Source organism: Cuculus canorus, chromosome 4, assembly GCF_017976375.1.
Source record: "Cuculus canorus isolate bCucCan1 chromosome 4, bCucCan1.pri, whole genome shotgun sequence".
In the NCBI taxonomy this organism is placed as follows: domain Eukaryota; kingdom Metazoa; phylum Chordata; class Aves; order Cuculiformes; family Cuculidae; genus Cuculus; species Cuculus canorus.
In genome coordinates this window covers 7113468-7130133 of record NC_071404.1, presented here as the reverse complement: position 1 = coordinate 7130133, position 16666 = coordinate 7113468, and the positions used below count along the sequence as shown (strand labels likewise).

The window sequence follows — 16666 nt, the reverse complement described above, 5'->3', positions numbered from 1 at the left end:
ACAATACAGAGATAGCATCTAGAATAGGCCTGCTGCCAGGGAGAAGTGTTAAAAATGCACAGAAATGTTCTTGGAATAGTCACCTGCTATTTTCTGCTGCGTGGGGTAATATAAAGAGAAATGAAATACTTGAAAAATGGGGAGTAGGGAATTAGCCGAACCATCTCAAACTGAATCCAGTAAAGCTCAATTTTTTAGGGTTACTGTGCATGTCAGAAAGCTTGCAAAGAAGTAAACATGTTTGAAGCAAATTAATAGGCATCATGCTGTGCCTGCAGAGGGGCAGATGGCCCTCTAGTCTGTCCACAGTGAACTGGAGCTCTTGTAGCTGTAGACGTCTGTTCTATGATGGCTCTGATTGTATTTTGTAGATGTGTATTATTGACTTGGTATGTCTGCCTGTTTTCCCTGTAAAAGCTAAAACTGTAGATGCTACCTTTTATCTGTAGTATAAAATAACAAACTGTTCTTAATGCCTCACAGATATTCAGGTTTTGATGGGCAGCCTGGTGTATCTGCGGCAAGGTATAGAGAACTCTCCGTACGTTCATCTATTAGATGCAAACCAGTGGGCGGACATCTGTGACATCTTTACAAGAGATGCCTGTGCTCTTCTGGGTCTCTCAGTTGAATCACCTCTCAGTGTTAGGTATGCTGGATTTCTCTTGTTTTTAAGACCACGTACATGGTGTTTTGGTTTCTATTTCTTATTGAGGACAAAAGAAACAGCTTTTGAGAAGCGATCTCATCTAGCTTGTATTAGAGAGTATAGTAACGATTAGCTCTAAGAAGATTTGCAAAGATTAGAAGTCAGAGGTTTATATGTGCTGTGCTTTATCCTGCACCTTTACAGCTGAAGGAGAAACATTCATGGATGGAATTTGACTTCTGTAGTTTAGACATCAGCGCAAAAGAGAACAGTGATCAGCCATTATTCCCACAGCAAATGTGTGAAAACTGACCCTGCTGTTTAACTGCAAAAATCCCTAAACTATGGTCATGATTCTGTCAGCATTTGATCTCCTTGGTTTTTAATCCACACATTAGAATTACAGAATCATGGAATGGTTTGGGTTGGAAAGGACCATCCAGTTCCAACCCGCCTGCCATGGGCAGGGACGTCTCCCACTGGATCAGGTTGCTCAGAACCCCATATTTGCCTTAACAGGGTTCAGCACAGAAGTGTGGCACCTGAGTTAGAAGGAGGTTCGTATCCAGTCAGGCTGTTGGGAGCACATTTCACAACCCCCAAGCATTTCACAAGGACATAGAATCACAGAATCATAGAATCTCTTGGTTGGAAGAGACCAACCACACCTGTTTGCCGCTAAACCATAGCATCATAGAATAGTTTGAGTTGGAAGGGACCTTAATGATCATCTAGTTCAACCCCCTGCCATGGGCAGGGACATCCCACTAGATCAGGCTTCCCAAGGCCCCATCTAACCTGGCCTTGAACACCTCCAGGGATGGGGCAGCCACATCCCTTCCCTTCCAGTGCCTCACTGCTCTCATGGTGAAGAAATTCTTCCTTATCTCGAGTGTAAATCTTCCCCTCTCCAGTTTATCCCCATTCTCCCTAGTCCTATCACTACAAGCCTTTGTTAACAGTCCCTCCTCAGCTTTCTTGTAGCCCCTTCAGGTACTAGAAGGTCGCTATAATGTCTCCTTGGAGCCTTCTCCAGGCTGAAAAAACCCAACTCTCTCAGCTTGTCTTCTCAGAAGAAGAATGTTGAAGAGCTGTGTTCTGATTTCAGCTGCTAAAATGTCATACTTGTTTGCTGGACCTTGTTTGCAAAGGAGGAGTCACTTTCGAATTTTGTAGCTAATCTGACGAAACACAAATGTATCGGAAACTGTCTGAAACGTGAAGAAAAACCAATCTAATCTCCTTCTAGCTTCTCTGAAGTTAAGCCAGATTAGTCACCATTTAGCCTTTAGATGTCAGTTCCCCTGGTGTACTCCTCTAGTCTCATTTTCTTTTCAGGCATTAAATAGAAAGTAAGTTATATGTATCTTTTTGGGCTACATTTGATACTTAGCAGAAACTTCACTAACTGTGTGGTTTTTTTTCTTTTGTTTTGACTTTTTTTTTTACTGTTTGCATTTTACTATAATGAGACTTCTGTGCTCAGTTTAGAGCTCTTAAAATTGTCAAGCCTTCTGCTTCTCCTGTTTGCTCCTCTGTCACAAAATATAACAGAAGCAATAAGGGGAGCTTCTTTCAGGTTAATTGTCTTTCTGCAATAAACGTTACGAGTTTCACTCTAATGGTTTCATAGATATTTAAACCTTCTACTTTGTTTTTTTGTTTTTGTCTTTGTCCTGTTTTAGTCAAATTAACAGCAGCCCTTTATATTTTAATCGCTCATATATTGATGCTGTAATGTGGTTTTCAGTGCAAACGGCAAAGAGATTTTTGGTGAAGTGGAAAATCTGTGTTATTGATGTTTGGATTGGTTGGACCCTGGCTTTGTGCCTGATGTGACATCGATTGCACTGAAATGTATTTACTGCATAGGTGGTATCAATACTCTTGTCATAAACAAGACTGTTGTAAACTGACGTGACCTTTGAGTTCTGCAAATCCTTTAGAAATTAAACCAGCTTGAAGTTAAATCCCTGCTATGTAATTGATTGCTTTCTGGAACATAAGTAGCAGTCACTTTTTTTAAGGCTGATTGATTTCTCCAATATTTATCTCATCCTGTGTAGGCCTCATGATCTGAGTTACTGCGTAGAGTCGTGGGAAAACTCTTGTTCTGAGGGGTCATGGTTCAGGGTCTTGAAGGACTACAGGACACTTTGAATTTACTGTTTAATTGTTATGCTCCTAGAGAGCTCTTCCAGAGATGTTTTCATACAGAACCATTGAAGCAGTAATGCTTTTATTTCTACAAATACTGTTTGTCTAAGCTTTCCACAGGGTTAACACAAGTTACACTTAGGGCTGAAATAACCAAAAAGCAAAGTGTAAGGATTAAAATGGCTCATTGGAGGTGAGGGATATGTTTTTTATATATATATTTAATATTATATATATAATAAAATGTATATTATATACTTATATATTTAGTTTATGCAAGAGGTCTGTATGTTTCAGGCATATCCCTCCCAAGTAAACTAGCTAAAATGTTCCTGCAGAAACATAATCACAAGTGTCTGGAGTGGCAGAGTGAAGAGGAAAGTTGTGACTTCTGTAGACAGTAGAACTTGCACAAATAGCAAAATAATCTGCGAAAGAAACAGAGTGAGCTGATACTTGTTTCTGTTGCTGTGTATTTCCAGGCCTATAGTATTGTCATTAAATTGAAATCCATCAAAACAGCTGTTAATTTGTGGAAACTCAGTGTCCTACTTTCTTTTGTAAGGTATTGACTATTTCTAAATAATGTGGTGAATTCTGGTAATGGGTGATTCCCAGAGCGGGCTGAGCTGTTGGGACACTGACTGTTCAGTTGTATACTGCCATTCTTGTGACAGGCTGTGGTTTCTCCTGCAAGTGTTTTTTCTAGATTTGTTTTCTTGATTTAAGGTGAAGGTGGAAAGACTTGTCTCTCTACATGGTAATTACAAATAATTAAAGGATTATGAGTTGTGTGTACGTGCGGGTTATGTGATAAGTCATAGGCTGCGTGTGCTCCTCCATAGTTAAGAGAGCAACTACCTGTATAAGCTACCATGATGTCTTCCTTTTGTACAGCTCAAAATCAAAGTATAGAAAAATCAATTCATTATAAGACTCAAAGCAGGAATTAACTGTTATTTTCAGTCCAGAATGTAGTTCTTGAGGGCCCTGGCCTAAGATGCAGGGTAAATGATAAAACTTGCTCATTACATGTGAAGGGAGCTTAGAAATACAGAAAAGAACTGCATGAAGTAGTACAGCACTCTTGTGTCTCGGTTAACCTTCAAAGTAAAAATACAAAGATATTAACATCTTCTTTTTCTGCAGTTTTTCAGCAGGTTGTGTAGCATTACCAGCTCTAATTAATATCAAGGCAGTTATTGAACAAAGGCAGTGCACAGGTGTTTGGAACCAGAAAGATGAACTACCGGTGAGTTGATGTCAAGTTGTCCCGGGGCATATTTCTAATGATAGGTGTTCTTTTCAGGTTTCTTCTCTGCTGAATATCAAGGGATTTTACACATGGTCACCACCTCCAACAGCTCCTGGGTGGGTTGGGACTTCGTAATGTGCAGAGACCTTGGGGTCTTGTCTCAGGCTGAAGGTCATGGCTGCTGGTTTCTCATTTGTAGGTTCAAGAAGTAGCGAAGCTGAGCATGAATCACAGACACCCACCCACGCACACACACAAAGGGCACTGATATGACCGGCTGCACAGGCTGTCACAGACAAGGCGCTGCCTTCAGCAGCACCCACGTACAGGACTTGCATAAAACATAAGTACAGACAGCCAAATCCCTTCCTCCTCTTTGGCTGGTGAAGATTGAAATTCACTGAGTAAAGCACACATGCATTGCTCTAGATTCACAAAAAAATGTGTGTTCACGGATCCTCAAATACTGGCATGGATCCTCTGGACCCTTTATATGCCCTTTGCTGATTGTTCCTTCCCAAACCCTTTCCCCTACAGCTTCCTCCTGCAGTTTGTGTGGTGTGCTTCTACTTATCCCCTCTCCTCTGAGATCCTCAAATTTGCGTTCTTATCTGTACCGAAGTCCAGGTTTGGTTGTAGTTTTATGATGACCTGTTAATTAGTGTGACTGACAAGGTTGTTTTTTGTTGTCTCTGTTGTCTGTCAGATTAGTATGTCTGTTGTTTGTTGCTCTCCCCTTTCACTTGTTTTCCCTGTTTGCATTGAAAAGGTCTTTGATCACGTGATCTTCACAAAACAGCAGCTCTCACCTTCCACTTAACTTTATACTGAACATGTGAGCTATTTCTATATAACTGGAAAGGATATGAATCCCACTGAGAAACGTTAACTTCCTCTTGCTGGGCTTGGGCTCTGTCCACGAGTTGGTTTCCACTGACTCTTTATTAGGCAGACAGGAGATGAAAAGATTAGTGCTACATCTGGGGACATGGGAACTGAATTAGGATCCAGTGTGTTATGCTTCCAGCACAACTCATCTATATCAGTTGAAATGAAGTTCAGTTATTATGAAACCCAGTTTCCCTTTATAGCTCTTACCAGGTGTGTGCAGCTCTCTAGTGGCCTGCCCCTGATTTGGAAAGAAAACCTATTTAGTGGAAATGAACTGAATTAGCCTCTTGGATTGTAGCTGCAAAAGATTGATTTGTACTGTAGAGTGTGTGTTGTTTCTTGCAGCTATGTTTTCTGTACCACTTGGAGTGTAACCTCCAGGTGTGACAGGTTCATGTCCTGCCATCCAGACAGGAACAATTAGCTAGGGAGCATTTAGGAAAAGATTGCTGTCAGTTGCAGGTCGGTTTTAGTCTTTATATGCCTCCTTGCATATTCTAAATTTAAGGTTCTCGAGTGTGTATTGCAAAGGCAGTAAGGAGATGGGAAGCCTTATTTTCATCGTGCAGAGATGGAGATGAACCAGCGTGAACTGGTTATAATCGTCAGATTTTGTTGAAGGTTAAACCTGTCAAAATTGAGGGCTAGTCAGAGTGAGGAGATTCAGGTACAGTTGATTTCTGCAGTCATGGACTCATTGTTCCCTGTGAGATGTCCCCTTCTGAAGTTATTTGGTCCTGATGGCAAGAGTTGTACTGTACCAGTGTTGTCAGTGTTGGTACTGAAAATTCTGATAGACTCCATTATTGGTATGTAGATGTTGGGAGAGTCTTTCAAGAAGCTATAAAATGTTGACATAGTCAATCCAAGGTTGGTTCTTTTTTCTTTTTCTCCTCTTAAATGAGATCTGTCATCTAAACCACTTTGGAAATCACTGGCTAGGAAACAGATACAGTCCTGTTGAGTGATCAGCTCCGTTTTCCTGAGAAAGAAAAAGCGTATCTGCTCTAAAATATATAGATCTGAACTGAAATATGCACTTGTCCCTTGGCAGAATACTCCGCTTTGTTAAGAATGGGGAGAAGCAACATAAATCATCATTTTAAGATCACAATTAAGTATTTTCATCTGGGAAACTGTCAGGCATCCACGCAATGGATTTTGCTGCCTTCACAGCTGAATTTTGAAATCTGTTAAGTAAGGGCCATGACCTAAAGGGATAATTATCTGAAAATGTAATTACTCATGATAAATTGTTATGTTAATTTCTTTCACAGATTGAAGTGGACCTTGGTAAAAAGTGCTGGTATCATTCAATATTTGCCTGTCCCATTCTTCGTCAGCAAACAACAGATAATAATCCACCTATGAAATTAGTCTGTGGTCATATTATATCAAGAGATGCTTTGAATAAAATGTTTAATGGCAGCAAGTAAGTACCATTCTTTTATTTCGAGCATCATACAGACAAGAACAAATTTTAAGCCTAGAATACTGTGTTTTGGGAAGGCTTGAGTCCATAATTATTTAATTAGTGGAAGCTTCTTAATCTTAGAGAGTGACTTAAAAGCCAGATAAGCCGGGTTGGTGCACTCTGGAGAAGCGTAATAAACCCTCTGATGTTGTTGAAAGTGAGATTACCTGAAGGGAAGCAAAGTGCAGAGTAATTTTCCAAGTTGTAAGTGCTACTGTGTTGCCTTAAATTCAAAACAGAGGCTTTTACACACAGATTTTTATTGTTGGGAGCAAGGTTAGTAATGCATGAAACAGCCCTTAAAAATAAAATTAAGTTGCTAAGGAAATACAGCTTAATAATAGAGCAGGTAGTTGAATTATCACTGTGTAAATACTGTTCCATAGATATCTGTAGGGTGCCTGCAGGCTTTTCGGAAAGAGGAATTGGGAGGGAGAGAGCTATGCAGATTTCCTTGAGGAAGAACCAGTGGTAATTTGAATATATGCAGCTTCCGTGGAGGCTGTCAGCTTAATTTAGAGCCATAAGTTGTTTTGCTAAATCTGGTGGAAAATAAGTGATGCCGTGAATGAAACTGTCAAGCGATGTTTGCCCTGCTGGAAAGGCCTAAAGGTTTGCCTTCGTGGGTGACTTCAGCCATTTTAAGCCAGTGAACTTGCTGCTGCGCTGTTTCTGTCCCCATCACTCATTCTTGATGTTTTCATTGATTGGCTTTAGTGACAGCAGACTCTGACAATATTAACTCGGGGAGGTGAAAGGCCCGAGTTTAGGAATGGAGAAAAATGGATCAGTGGTAGAAGAAATGTCTTAAGCAGGTAGAATTGTTTGGGTGAATTCAGGCTGACCTCTTTAGCCGTAGCCTGCTGGAGCTGACCTAAGTGGGTTGTAAAATTGCAGCATTTTGGGAACCGGATAGTAAAACACATTGGATGCTGAAGAAGTCAGAGGGAAAGCTACTAGCCTGTTTAAAATGACTGAAATGCAACAAACTAATTCAGAAGTAGAAATAACGTATTGTTCATGAAGAGTAATTTCTTGGTATTTAATAATTCAAGGGTGTGTAGGTGAAAGATGGGGAAGAATTTAATTAGGAGAAAAATGGTGATAAGGTCTCTCTCACCTAAAGGTGACTTTTAGTGGAGCCCATTAGAACATTATGGCTTGGAGTACATTTGTTTCATGCTGCAGGGGATAAAATAGGAAAGGCTATCCCTGCAAACTCGCTACCTTTGTAATGGGTGAAAAAGCTTACTGCTTGGTTGTCACACATTGCTGTAATTCTAATGCATTGTCTTTGTCCCCAGATTAAAATGCCCCTATTGTCCGATGGAACAGAGCCCTGGAGATGCCAAACAGATATTTTTCTGAAGAGAAGTTTCGTTATGCAGTTTGTAAGCGACACTCTGGATTTCAGGTGCATTTCAGGAGAATTAAAACACACTTGTTCCATTTTATGCAGCAGACTGAGGACTCCTATGTTTGTATAAGCTAATGCTACAGAAACTTTGCCAACGTTTAGTATATACATACCAAGTGGAAATGCTACAGAAATATTATTACCATAGGGCTTTACTATACTCTTGGTCTCCATACCTGATCAAGTTACTACACCAGCAGTTGTCATTCGATGCAGGTTTTTGTACTTAATTCTATGGTGACTTTTTACTTTTTAAAAGCAGAAATTGATCACCCCCATTTGTTTAATATTCTTCCTGCTATGATTCTCTCATTCTATTGGTAACTGTCACCTTAGAGAATGTTGTGGAAAAAGTTTTATTTCCTGTAACGTGTACATAATTAAAGGTAAATACTTCAGAAAAAGAAAACGTTTGATAAATTGAATAGTGGTTATAAAACTAATTTGTATTTTTTTCGCTGAAAAAGCTGTGATATATTCTGAGTTTTTCTTTCAAACATTTTTTCAACTTTTACATAGAATTCAGAGTAAATGTGCATATATATAAAGTATATAAAATATATAGCCCCAAGGGGCTACCTGTTAAAATCCATCACTAATTTATAAGGGTGATGTGTGGCTAAATTACTACTGGAGCAGAGAAGGAATAGGAAATCCTGTTCCTTTTGCTTTCACTATCAAGAAGTGTTTGTGTAAGAGAACATTCAATAAATTCTGAAATGGAAATGCTTTTAGTTGATGACATTTGCTCTCTGGCCTTTGTAGTCATGTTCTTTGAACTTTGTATTCAGGATTAGGCTATAAATGTCATGTTGCTGTATAGTTTAATAGTCATTATAGTGTGCTATTTATAAACAGTTATCAAAACCAAATAAATTGTAGAAGTATTCATTGTTAAATGGGGGGAAAAGCATGTTCTGATGCAATCTACTGATCACAACACTGCACTTGGCAGAACTGGGCCCTACATCATATCTTAGGAGATAGCAAGTTTTCTGTAGCTTGACAACACTTTGCTTCTAGCCTTGTTTTTGTAGTAGAATATTACTGCCATTGTCACTTTTTTTCTGCTAAATTTCTCATATTGTTGAGTAGGTAAATTTGTACTCATAATCGAGATGTAGGTCATGGCAGTTAAATCTTTTCTAGTGTGCATATATTTGTATTTATTGCACTGTCCTATAGTAGGGCAAGCGGCCATAAGGCATGCGAAGCTACGTGTAAAATTATATTTCTGTATTGTGTAGTTAAAAAAATACCCCAAGCTTATATGGTTGAATACTGACACTGGTTGAATGCACTAGCACAATGCACTACAGAGAAGACCGTCTTTGAGAAATCTCCACCACTTGAATTTGTATGTCACCTGACTGGAGAGACTGAGTTGGACTCTTATTGGATCAGTGACAATGGACATCTCTAAAGAGACATTAAGAGGAGCAAGTCAAGGCACACAGATTTTAAACTTACAATGTGTTTGATACATGTGAAAAAGAGAGGTGTGTGATTTTTCTGCAAAACTTAAATTGTATTCACACTGAGTTCAAAACAACCGCATTACCAAGTGGTAAAATCAACAATAAACGGGTGAGGATATTATTTTCCATGTAGGTTTCCTAGTCTGGCTGAAATTGCTTTCAATCTTTTCTTTTGAGTGGAATTGTTTAATGCTTTGGATTTATATGAAATGGCATATGAAGCATTTTAAAAAGCAATAAGAATACAAGACCCCAGAAATCCATCTAAAGTGTTAGAGCAGCATCTCTTTCTCTGTTAACACAGCTGGTATTTTGGTATTGCTGTGAACACCGGTTAATGTTGATAGTGCCTGTATTGCAGTTCTTTCGAGTGCATGGATGGCAATAGGGTGCAAATTCAGCTTATGTATTAGAATGTTTTTGATACAAAGTGGTCCTATTTTCCCTTTTAAATAGTGCATATTATAGATCCATAGCTAATTCAAAACCTCACATGTTTTTTGCCAGATAATTGTAATTCTTTTCCTAGCTGTCTGCATGTTTACTTAAAGATAATTGCTTGCAGTTTTGAAGCTCAGCCAGCAGATGGTGCTAGGAGTTTAATGGAAAGTGCTTATACGGGTACAGCAATGGGATCTTGTTAGGGGTTTGTGAAACACTTCTGCATTTTAGCTGCTGCGGCTGTCCAGTTTGCCCTTTGAGGTGATGCAGCTTGTCTCCTACTGCTGCCTGATATGCTCTGGTGACTAGAGAAAATACTTGCACAGGGAAAAGTGAATAATACTAGGTTTTCATACTTAAAATGTAGTCAGCAACTAGTATGCATACATTTTCTTGGACAGGGTTTGGGCATATAGGGCCACAAAAATGATCCAAGGGCTGGAGCACCTCTCTTATAAGGACAGGCTGGGAGAGTTGGGGTTGTTCAGCATGGAGAAGAGAAGGCTCTGAGGAGACCTTATAGCAACCTTCCAGTACTTAAAGGGGACCAAAAAGAAAGATGAGGACAGACTTTGTAGCAAGGCTTGTTGTGAGAGAACAAACAGTAAATGTTTTTAACTAAGGGAAAGCAGATTTAGAGTGGGGTAAAGGAAGAATTTTTCTCCTGTGAGGGTGGTGAAACACTGGTACAAGTTCCCTGGGGAGGTAGCGGAGGCCCCATCCTGGAAACGTTCAGGATCGGTTTGGATGAGGCTCTGAGCACTCTGATCTGGTTGAAGATGTCCCTGCTTCTGCATGAGTGTTGGACTACGTGACCTGTAAAGGCCCCTTCCAACCTCAAGCATTCTATGATTCTATATCCATTGTAAAAAAAGTGTTTGATTTTAAAGCTACAGTGGTAGCTGAGGTCTGTCTCTATTACAGTTTTAGACCAGATTGTGCAGCCTTTAACTAGTGCCTTTGTGCAGCAAGTGCCTTTTGATGAGACTGCTGCGTAATGAGTGAAGAGACATTTTTATCTATATCAAGATCACTGTATCGCTTTTAGGTACAGTGTTGGGCTTGCAGCTGGTGCTCTCCCCCTCCTTTGCAGGATGTGTCAGAACAGCAGCTCTGTGGCTGCAATCGCTCCAGTCAGTAATGTTGATGGGCCTTAAGCCAAGCAGTTTTTGACCGCACTTATATAAAAGGTTTAGTATTATCTTATGGGTGCTTTGAAAGTAATAGAATCATAGAATCTTTAAGGTTGGAAAAGACCTCTAAGATCATGCAGTCCAACAGTCAGCCTGACTCTGCTATGCCTAGTAAACCGTGTCCTGAAGGGCCACATCTACATGTTTTTTTGAACATCTCCAAGGAAGGAGACTCCACCACTCCCCTGGGCAGCGTCTTCCAGTGGTTCACCACTCTTTTGGTAAAGACATTTTTTCTAATATTCAACTTAAACATCCCCTGTTTAAAACTTGAGGCCAGTGGACGTTTATAAACGTGGATTTCCATAGCAGCAGCCTGTCAGTAGTGTTAGTTCTGTGTCTGTTAATAGGCTGAGTTTTAATTTTTGTAAATGTCTTGAACACCGCACAACAGATTTCCTATTTTGGGGTTTCAAGTTTGACTTGTGGTATAAAACAAACAATTTCAAAACAGATAGTAGGAAATGAAAATAGTACATGGCTTTTTTTTCCTCAAAAGGTATTGATCATTTGCAGGTGATCAAGGCCAGGGAGGATAAGACTTTGAGCAACCTGATCCAGTGGAAGGTGTCCCTTCCCAGGGCAGGGGCATAGAAACCAGATGATTTTTAAGGTCCTTTCCAACCCAAAACATTCTATGATTTTTGTAGTGCTGTGACTGTTATTAACACAGAGCTCCTGTCTTTGCCTCCTGTTTGTGCTCTCGATGATCGGCTGCTCTGTGAGGTATTTTTGAATTAAATTCTTTTCCTCCAGTGACTTCAGCACTACACATTGCAAGTAGACACGGCTGAGCAACCAGTCTTCCCTCCTAAAATTCAGTGTTTCTCTACTGAAATGCTTTATTGATTTCAGTCTTTGAAGTCTGTTTAATTAACATGTGTAGCATCATAGAATCACTAGGTTGGAGAAGACTTTTGAGATCATCAACTCCAACTGTATCTGTCCACTACTAAATCATATCCATAAGCACCTCATCTACCGGCCTTTAAATACCTCCAGGGATGGTGACTCAACCACCTCCCTGGACACCCTCTGCCAGTGCTTGAGAACCCTTTCTGCGAAGCAATTTTTCCTGATGTCCAGTCTAAACTTCCCCTGATGCAGCTTAAGGCCATTCTCTCTTGTCCTGTCACCTATCACTTGGGAGAAGAGATCAATACCCACCACTCTACAACCTCCTTTTATGTAGGCTGTGGGGAGATCTCGTCGCTCTCTACAATCTCCTTTTAGGTAGTTGTAGAGAGGGACGGGGTTTCCCCTCAGCCTCTTCTTTTCCAGGCTAAACAACCCTAGTTCTATCAGCTGCTCCTCGTAAGAGGCTGCAGTGAAAGCTCTGTGTTCCAAATAATGAGTTAGAGCTTCTGATCCTTATCAACTTAGACCTGTCGCCATCCTGCTGCCTTCATTCTTTCTTAAATTTTAGCAGCAGCCATCCTGTAAAATGTTTAAGTTGAAAGTTAGTTATGACTACTCGGAGCCAGCTCGCCAGGTTTAACGCAGTAAGTTTAGATTAGATTTTCCTTGCAAAGTTTGTTTGCTCACTGCAAGATGCCGCTTTCCTTTCTGTCCTTATCACTGCAGAGGTTGGTTTGTCTTTGGAGAAAAAATTCACGCTTCTTAATCCATCCCAAATCTTGCACTTTTCCTTTTGTGAGTAGGTGACTGCAGTGCAGGGAAAGACACTTTGAGAACCAGGAAAAAAGAAATGAGTGGCAGAAATGATCTGTAGTGAGTAAAGCTGTAATGCGGTGTTATGTTAGCATTCTGTATTTAATTCAGGCTCTGATATATATGAAGAATGTTTTACAAAAAAAGTATATATGAGAGAAGAGTGACTTGATATTCCTTTATGACTTCATGCTTGCATTAAATTAGCAGTCCTACGGGGAAATATGGAAACTGGAGCTGGTTACAGCCAGCTGTAAGCTTAGTGAATTCTGCTGGGCCCAAATGCAGGAACTGGTGTTTTTGTATCATACTGTCATAGAATGGTTTAGGTTGACCTTTAAGATCATCCAGTTCCAACCCCCCTGACACAGGCAGGGACATCTCCCATTGGATCAGGTTGATTGAAGCCCCATCCAACTGGCCTTGAACACATCCAGGGATGGGGCAGTCACAGTTTCTCTGAGCAACCCATGCCAGTGCCTCACCACCATCACAGTAAAAAATTTCTTTCTAATATCTAACCTAAATCTCCCCTCTGTTGGGTGCAGTGACCTGGACTGCAGTGAGCAAAGCTTACCTGAATTCAGCATTTGAGATGGATATCCTCTTTTCTCCTGCAGTTCCTTTGCCTCCTGTTTAATTTCAGGCTCAGTGACACAGCTCTTGGTTTCTTCCTTCTTACTAAGAGTCAAGTTATCACAGTGGGTTTTCCTTTACTTTGGCTAAAGAAATAAAGGGGATGGGGAAGATGCAAATAGTCTCTCAGTTCAAGCCTTAAGCATCATCCCTGAAACATTTGCCTGTGCAAGGATAAACTAAATACACAAACACAGCTATTTTCTCTGACAGTTCTTTTCCTCCTCAGAACTGAGAGTAAATTCCAGTATTTTCCAAGGTTTCTAAATTACTCAGGAGGCTTCCAGGAATGTGGAACACAAGCTGATGTGATAGGTCTGCTATTAGAAAAACTGTACATATTCTATTTATTCATCCCAGCTCAGGATGGGAATCCAGTGATGGACAAGTCATGCTGACTGTGCATGTCAAATAGATTTGATTTTGGATGAATCAGAAGGAAGAAACCCAGTTACAAGAAAGTCATATTTCACTGTCTCTATGCTGTTCTTCCAGAGATTTCTGTAATTCTTTGTTTGCTTTATTCTGCTTTTGTGTTTTGACTGCTGCAGAAGCAGTAGCAAGGATGTGGGTTCTGTGGGGTGGCTTTCAAGTGCTTGCAGAGCATGTAGCACAGCATGAGTCTGGGGAGTCTGGGTTGAGCTTAGGTGCCCTCATGGTGACAGGCCACCTGTCAAACACAGGCTTGGACAGACAAAGTGATTTTAACTGACCGGTCCAGTTACTGGTTCTTCTGGGCTCATCTTGTCTGTATTATTTACCTGGAGCTTATTTATCTCATCAAAATCCCTTATCACTCAGAAAATATTTCAGAGTAATTAGAGCACTGGATGTAGGAGAAACAGGTTAACTAAGGCAACAGATTCTGGATGCTCTGTTGTGAGGGCATCTGCTGCCTCCCTCAGCTTCACAGGGCTTTTCATCTTGTACCCTTTTGCCTTTATTAGTTGCAATTATGTTTAAATTGTAATCAGCTCTTACCTTTTCCACCATTAAGTGTTAACTCCTAGGTTGTTTGCCTTTAACCTGCTGGCTTCCAAGAGTTTTGAGCTACTCCACTGTTAGTTTTGAGCTACTCTGCAATTAGGTAACCCTCAACCTCTGAACAAATTTATTCCTTCTTCTTGAAGTCATTCTGTATCTCAGACTCTTGTTTGCCTTATATTAACCCATAACTGCATCCAGCTTTTGCCTCTGCACCCAAGGCTGTCTCCTCACTGTGAAACCCAGAATTTCCTCCACATTAGCAAAAAGCTGCCAGATCTGTTGAACCTTCCTGTGTGGAGAATCGAGCACCCTTGAGCTGCTTCTCTGGACTCCGGCTCAGCCAGTCCTTTTTTCATCAGTACAAGCCAGAGTTTTGCCTGGTCATTCTGACTGAAACACAAACTCGGCCAGATTGCTCTGAAACTTGCTTGATTTGCTACAGACACCTACATGCCTCGTTGCACGATGCTGTGTTAGTCTTTCACCTCTGCAGCAGGGCTCGAGTTGCTCTCAGCTCCTTCCTTTCTCACCGCTGCACTGATGTTTGCATCTGGTTATTAGGGTTTTGGTGTGAAAGGTGTAGTTTTGTTTTTGCCTTCTATCAGTAGGGATGCTGAAGTAAATAAGTATTGTCTTGTGAAGAAAATCCAGATCTTTTAAAGCTAATTATAAGCAATATTGTTCCTCAGCTCCCTGTGTAAATGGAAAACTTAACAGGCCTTCTAGAGCTTATAGGTTTATATATAGCTTATAGAGCTTATAGGTTTAAATCCAAGATGCAGTGATGGTTACAGCTGCCCTGAACTGGAAGATGACTCCATGGACAGTGTGGAAGGAAGAGCTGGTGAAGGAAACTCGGGTCTGTGCTGTGTCATTGCCTCCGCTGGAGGGTTCCTTCTTGAAGTCCGTCTGGTGCTTTGAAGCAAACTTGTCATGGATGTGTCTGTCTGTGAGGTGTTTCTCATTTTGGGGGTGTTCAACATGAAACTCGGGGCAGCGACTGAAGAAAAGTTAAGTGCTTATTCTGGTGTGTGCCCCAAGCTGCCTTTTCTGGGTCCCTCGGCCTCTGAATTTCTGCAGAGGTGGTTTTGTTGGTTGTGTTGCTGATGCTGAATCACAGCAGTTCAGTCCAGTGGGGTATTTCTAAAACAGATTTAAATTGCACTGGTTCACAAATAGAAAAGCTCATGTGAGAAGAGATTGATGAACAAGTTTTAGCTGTCAGTATCCTGAGATGGACAAGACATTAATGTGTGTGTGTAGTATCTCACAGAAAGCCCGCAAGTGGAGAGCTGGATATGCTTTTAAAATTAATTCCTTAATAAGTTTATGCTACCTTGTGATATCTGTTACAGAGGTATAATGTTCCTTCTGATACTTTATACACAGTTTGCAGCCAAACCATATGCAGTTTGGGTCATACATCCCTTTGTTCATCTACGGATCTAAGCACCAAAATCAGAGAACACCAAGATCTGTGTTTTAAAGAGGTGCAAAGACACAGATGAAGATGAAGAATTGAAGATGATACCTGGCTGATAGAGCAAGTTACAATCTGAAAGCTGCTAATAGAGTTCAGTGAACAGTCATGTATTTTTAATAACTTGATTATACTCAGTAAAGAGCTGTGCCTTCCCAGCTTACAGCTGTGGAGACACTGTCCAGAAGGTGGCAGGCAGGAGAACTTGGATTGTATTAGTTAACTGGGCTTTCTTTGCATGTGGAACCTACCCTTTCAAGAGGGAATGTGCTATAGGTGGTACTGTTGTGATGAAAGACCTTTCTTTGCAGTGCTGAAACATCTGAGAGCCTACTAAGTCCCTGAATTTATGAATGAAGGATTCACTTATCTTCAAAGATGAGATTTTGGGTTTGATTTCTTTTAAGGCATCTGGCTGTGCAAACAGAGCTTGAACCAGTAGATACTATTATAATTGCTACAGGCAATTCTGTCACAGGTTTGCAATGCCTGAATGTGCGCCGGGTCCTGAGGGTTCCTCTGGGCAGAACACGCCCCGGGCTGCTCTGTGAGCGGTGCCTGTAGGTGCAGATTGGAAGGTCGGCAAGAAGAGTGCATAGAGGGAGGCAGAAGGCATCCCAGTGCCTCCTGGGCCTGGCACTGGGGTCAAAAGAGATTGGCTGTGTTCTGTGATTCGGAACTAGAGGTCAAAAATCAGTAGCCCCTGCGCAGTGGATTTTGTGCTGTATTCAGGAGGGTAATTACAACTATCGGTGTTGTGATTTTTTTTCTAGATGATGATTTCTAGTGCAGTTGAAGACTACTAAAAAAGACCTCGACAAACCCAAGCCCAAACATACACGGCTCCCAGTTCTTCGCAACATTCATCTGCAGCATCAGGAGATGCAGAGTTGCACGGTGGAGCATTGTTGTCAGTGATGTCAGTAGTTACTAATGC

At 40.8% G+C, this 16666-nt stretch overlaps 1 protein-coding gene across 2 annotated transcripts in view; it reads left to right on the top strand.

Moving 5' to 3' along the window:
* The window catches only part of RMND5A (required for meiotic nuclear division 5 homolog A), a 29667-nt gene extending 20218 nt beyond the window's left edge, over positions 1-9449 (top strand). For both annotated transcript variants that reach the window (XM_009555991.2, XM_054064987.1), the window contains exons 6-9: positions 484-649; positions 3956-4058; positions 6230-6384; positions 7731-9449. In XM_009555991.2, coding sequence (XP_009554286.1) covers positions 484-649; positions 3956-4058; positions 6230-6384; positions 7731-7794 — 488 coding nt within the window. In that variant the 3' untranslated portion in view covers positions 7795-9449. The remainder of the gene's footprint in view (positions 1-483; positions 650-3955; positions 4059-6229; positions 6385-7730) is intronic.
* The last annotated feature ends 7217 nt before the right edge of the window (positions 9450-16666 follow it).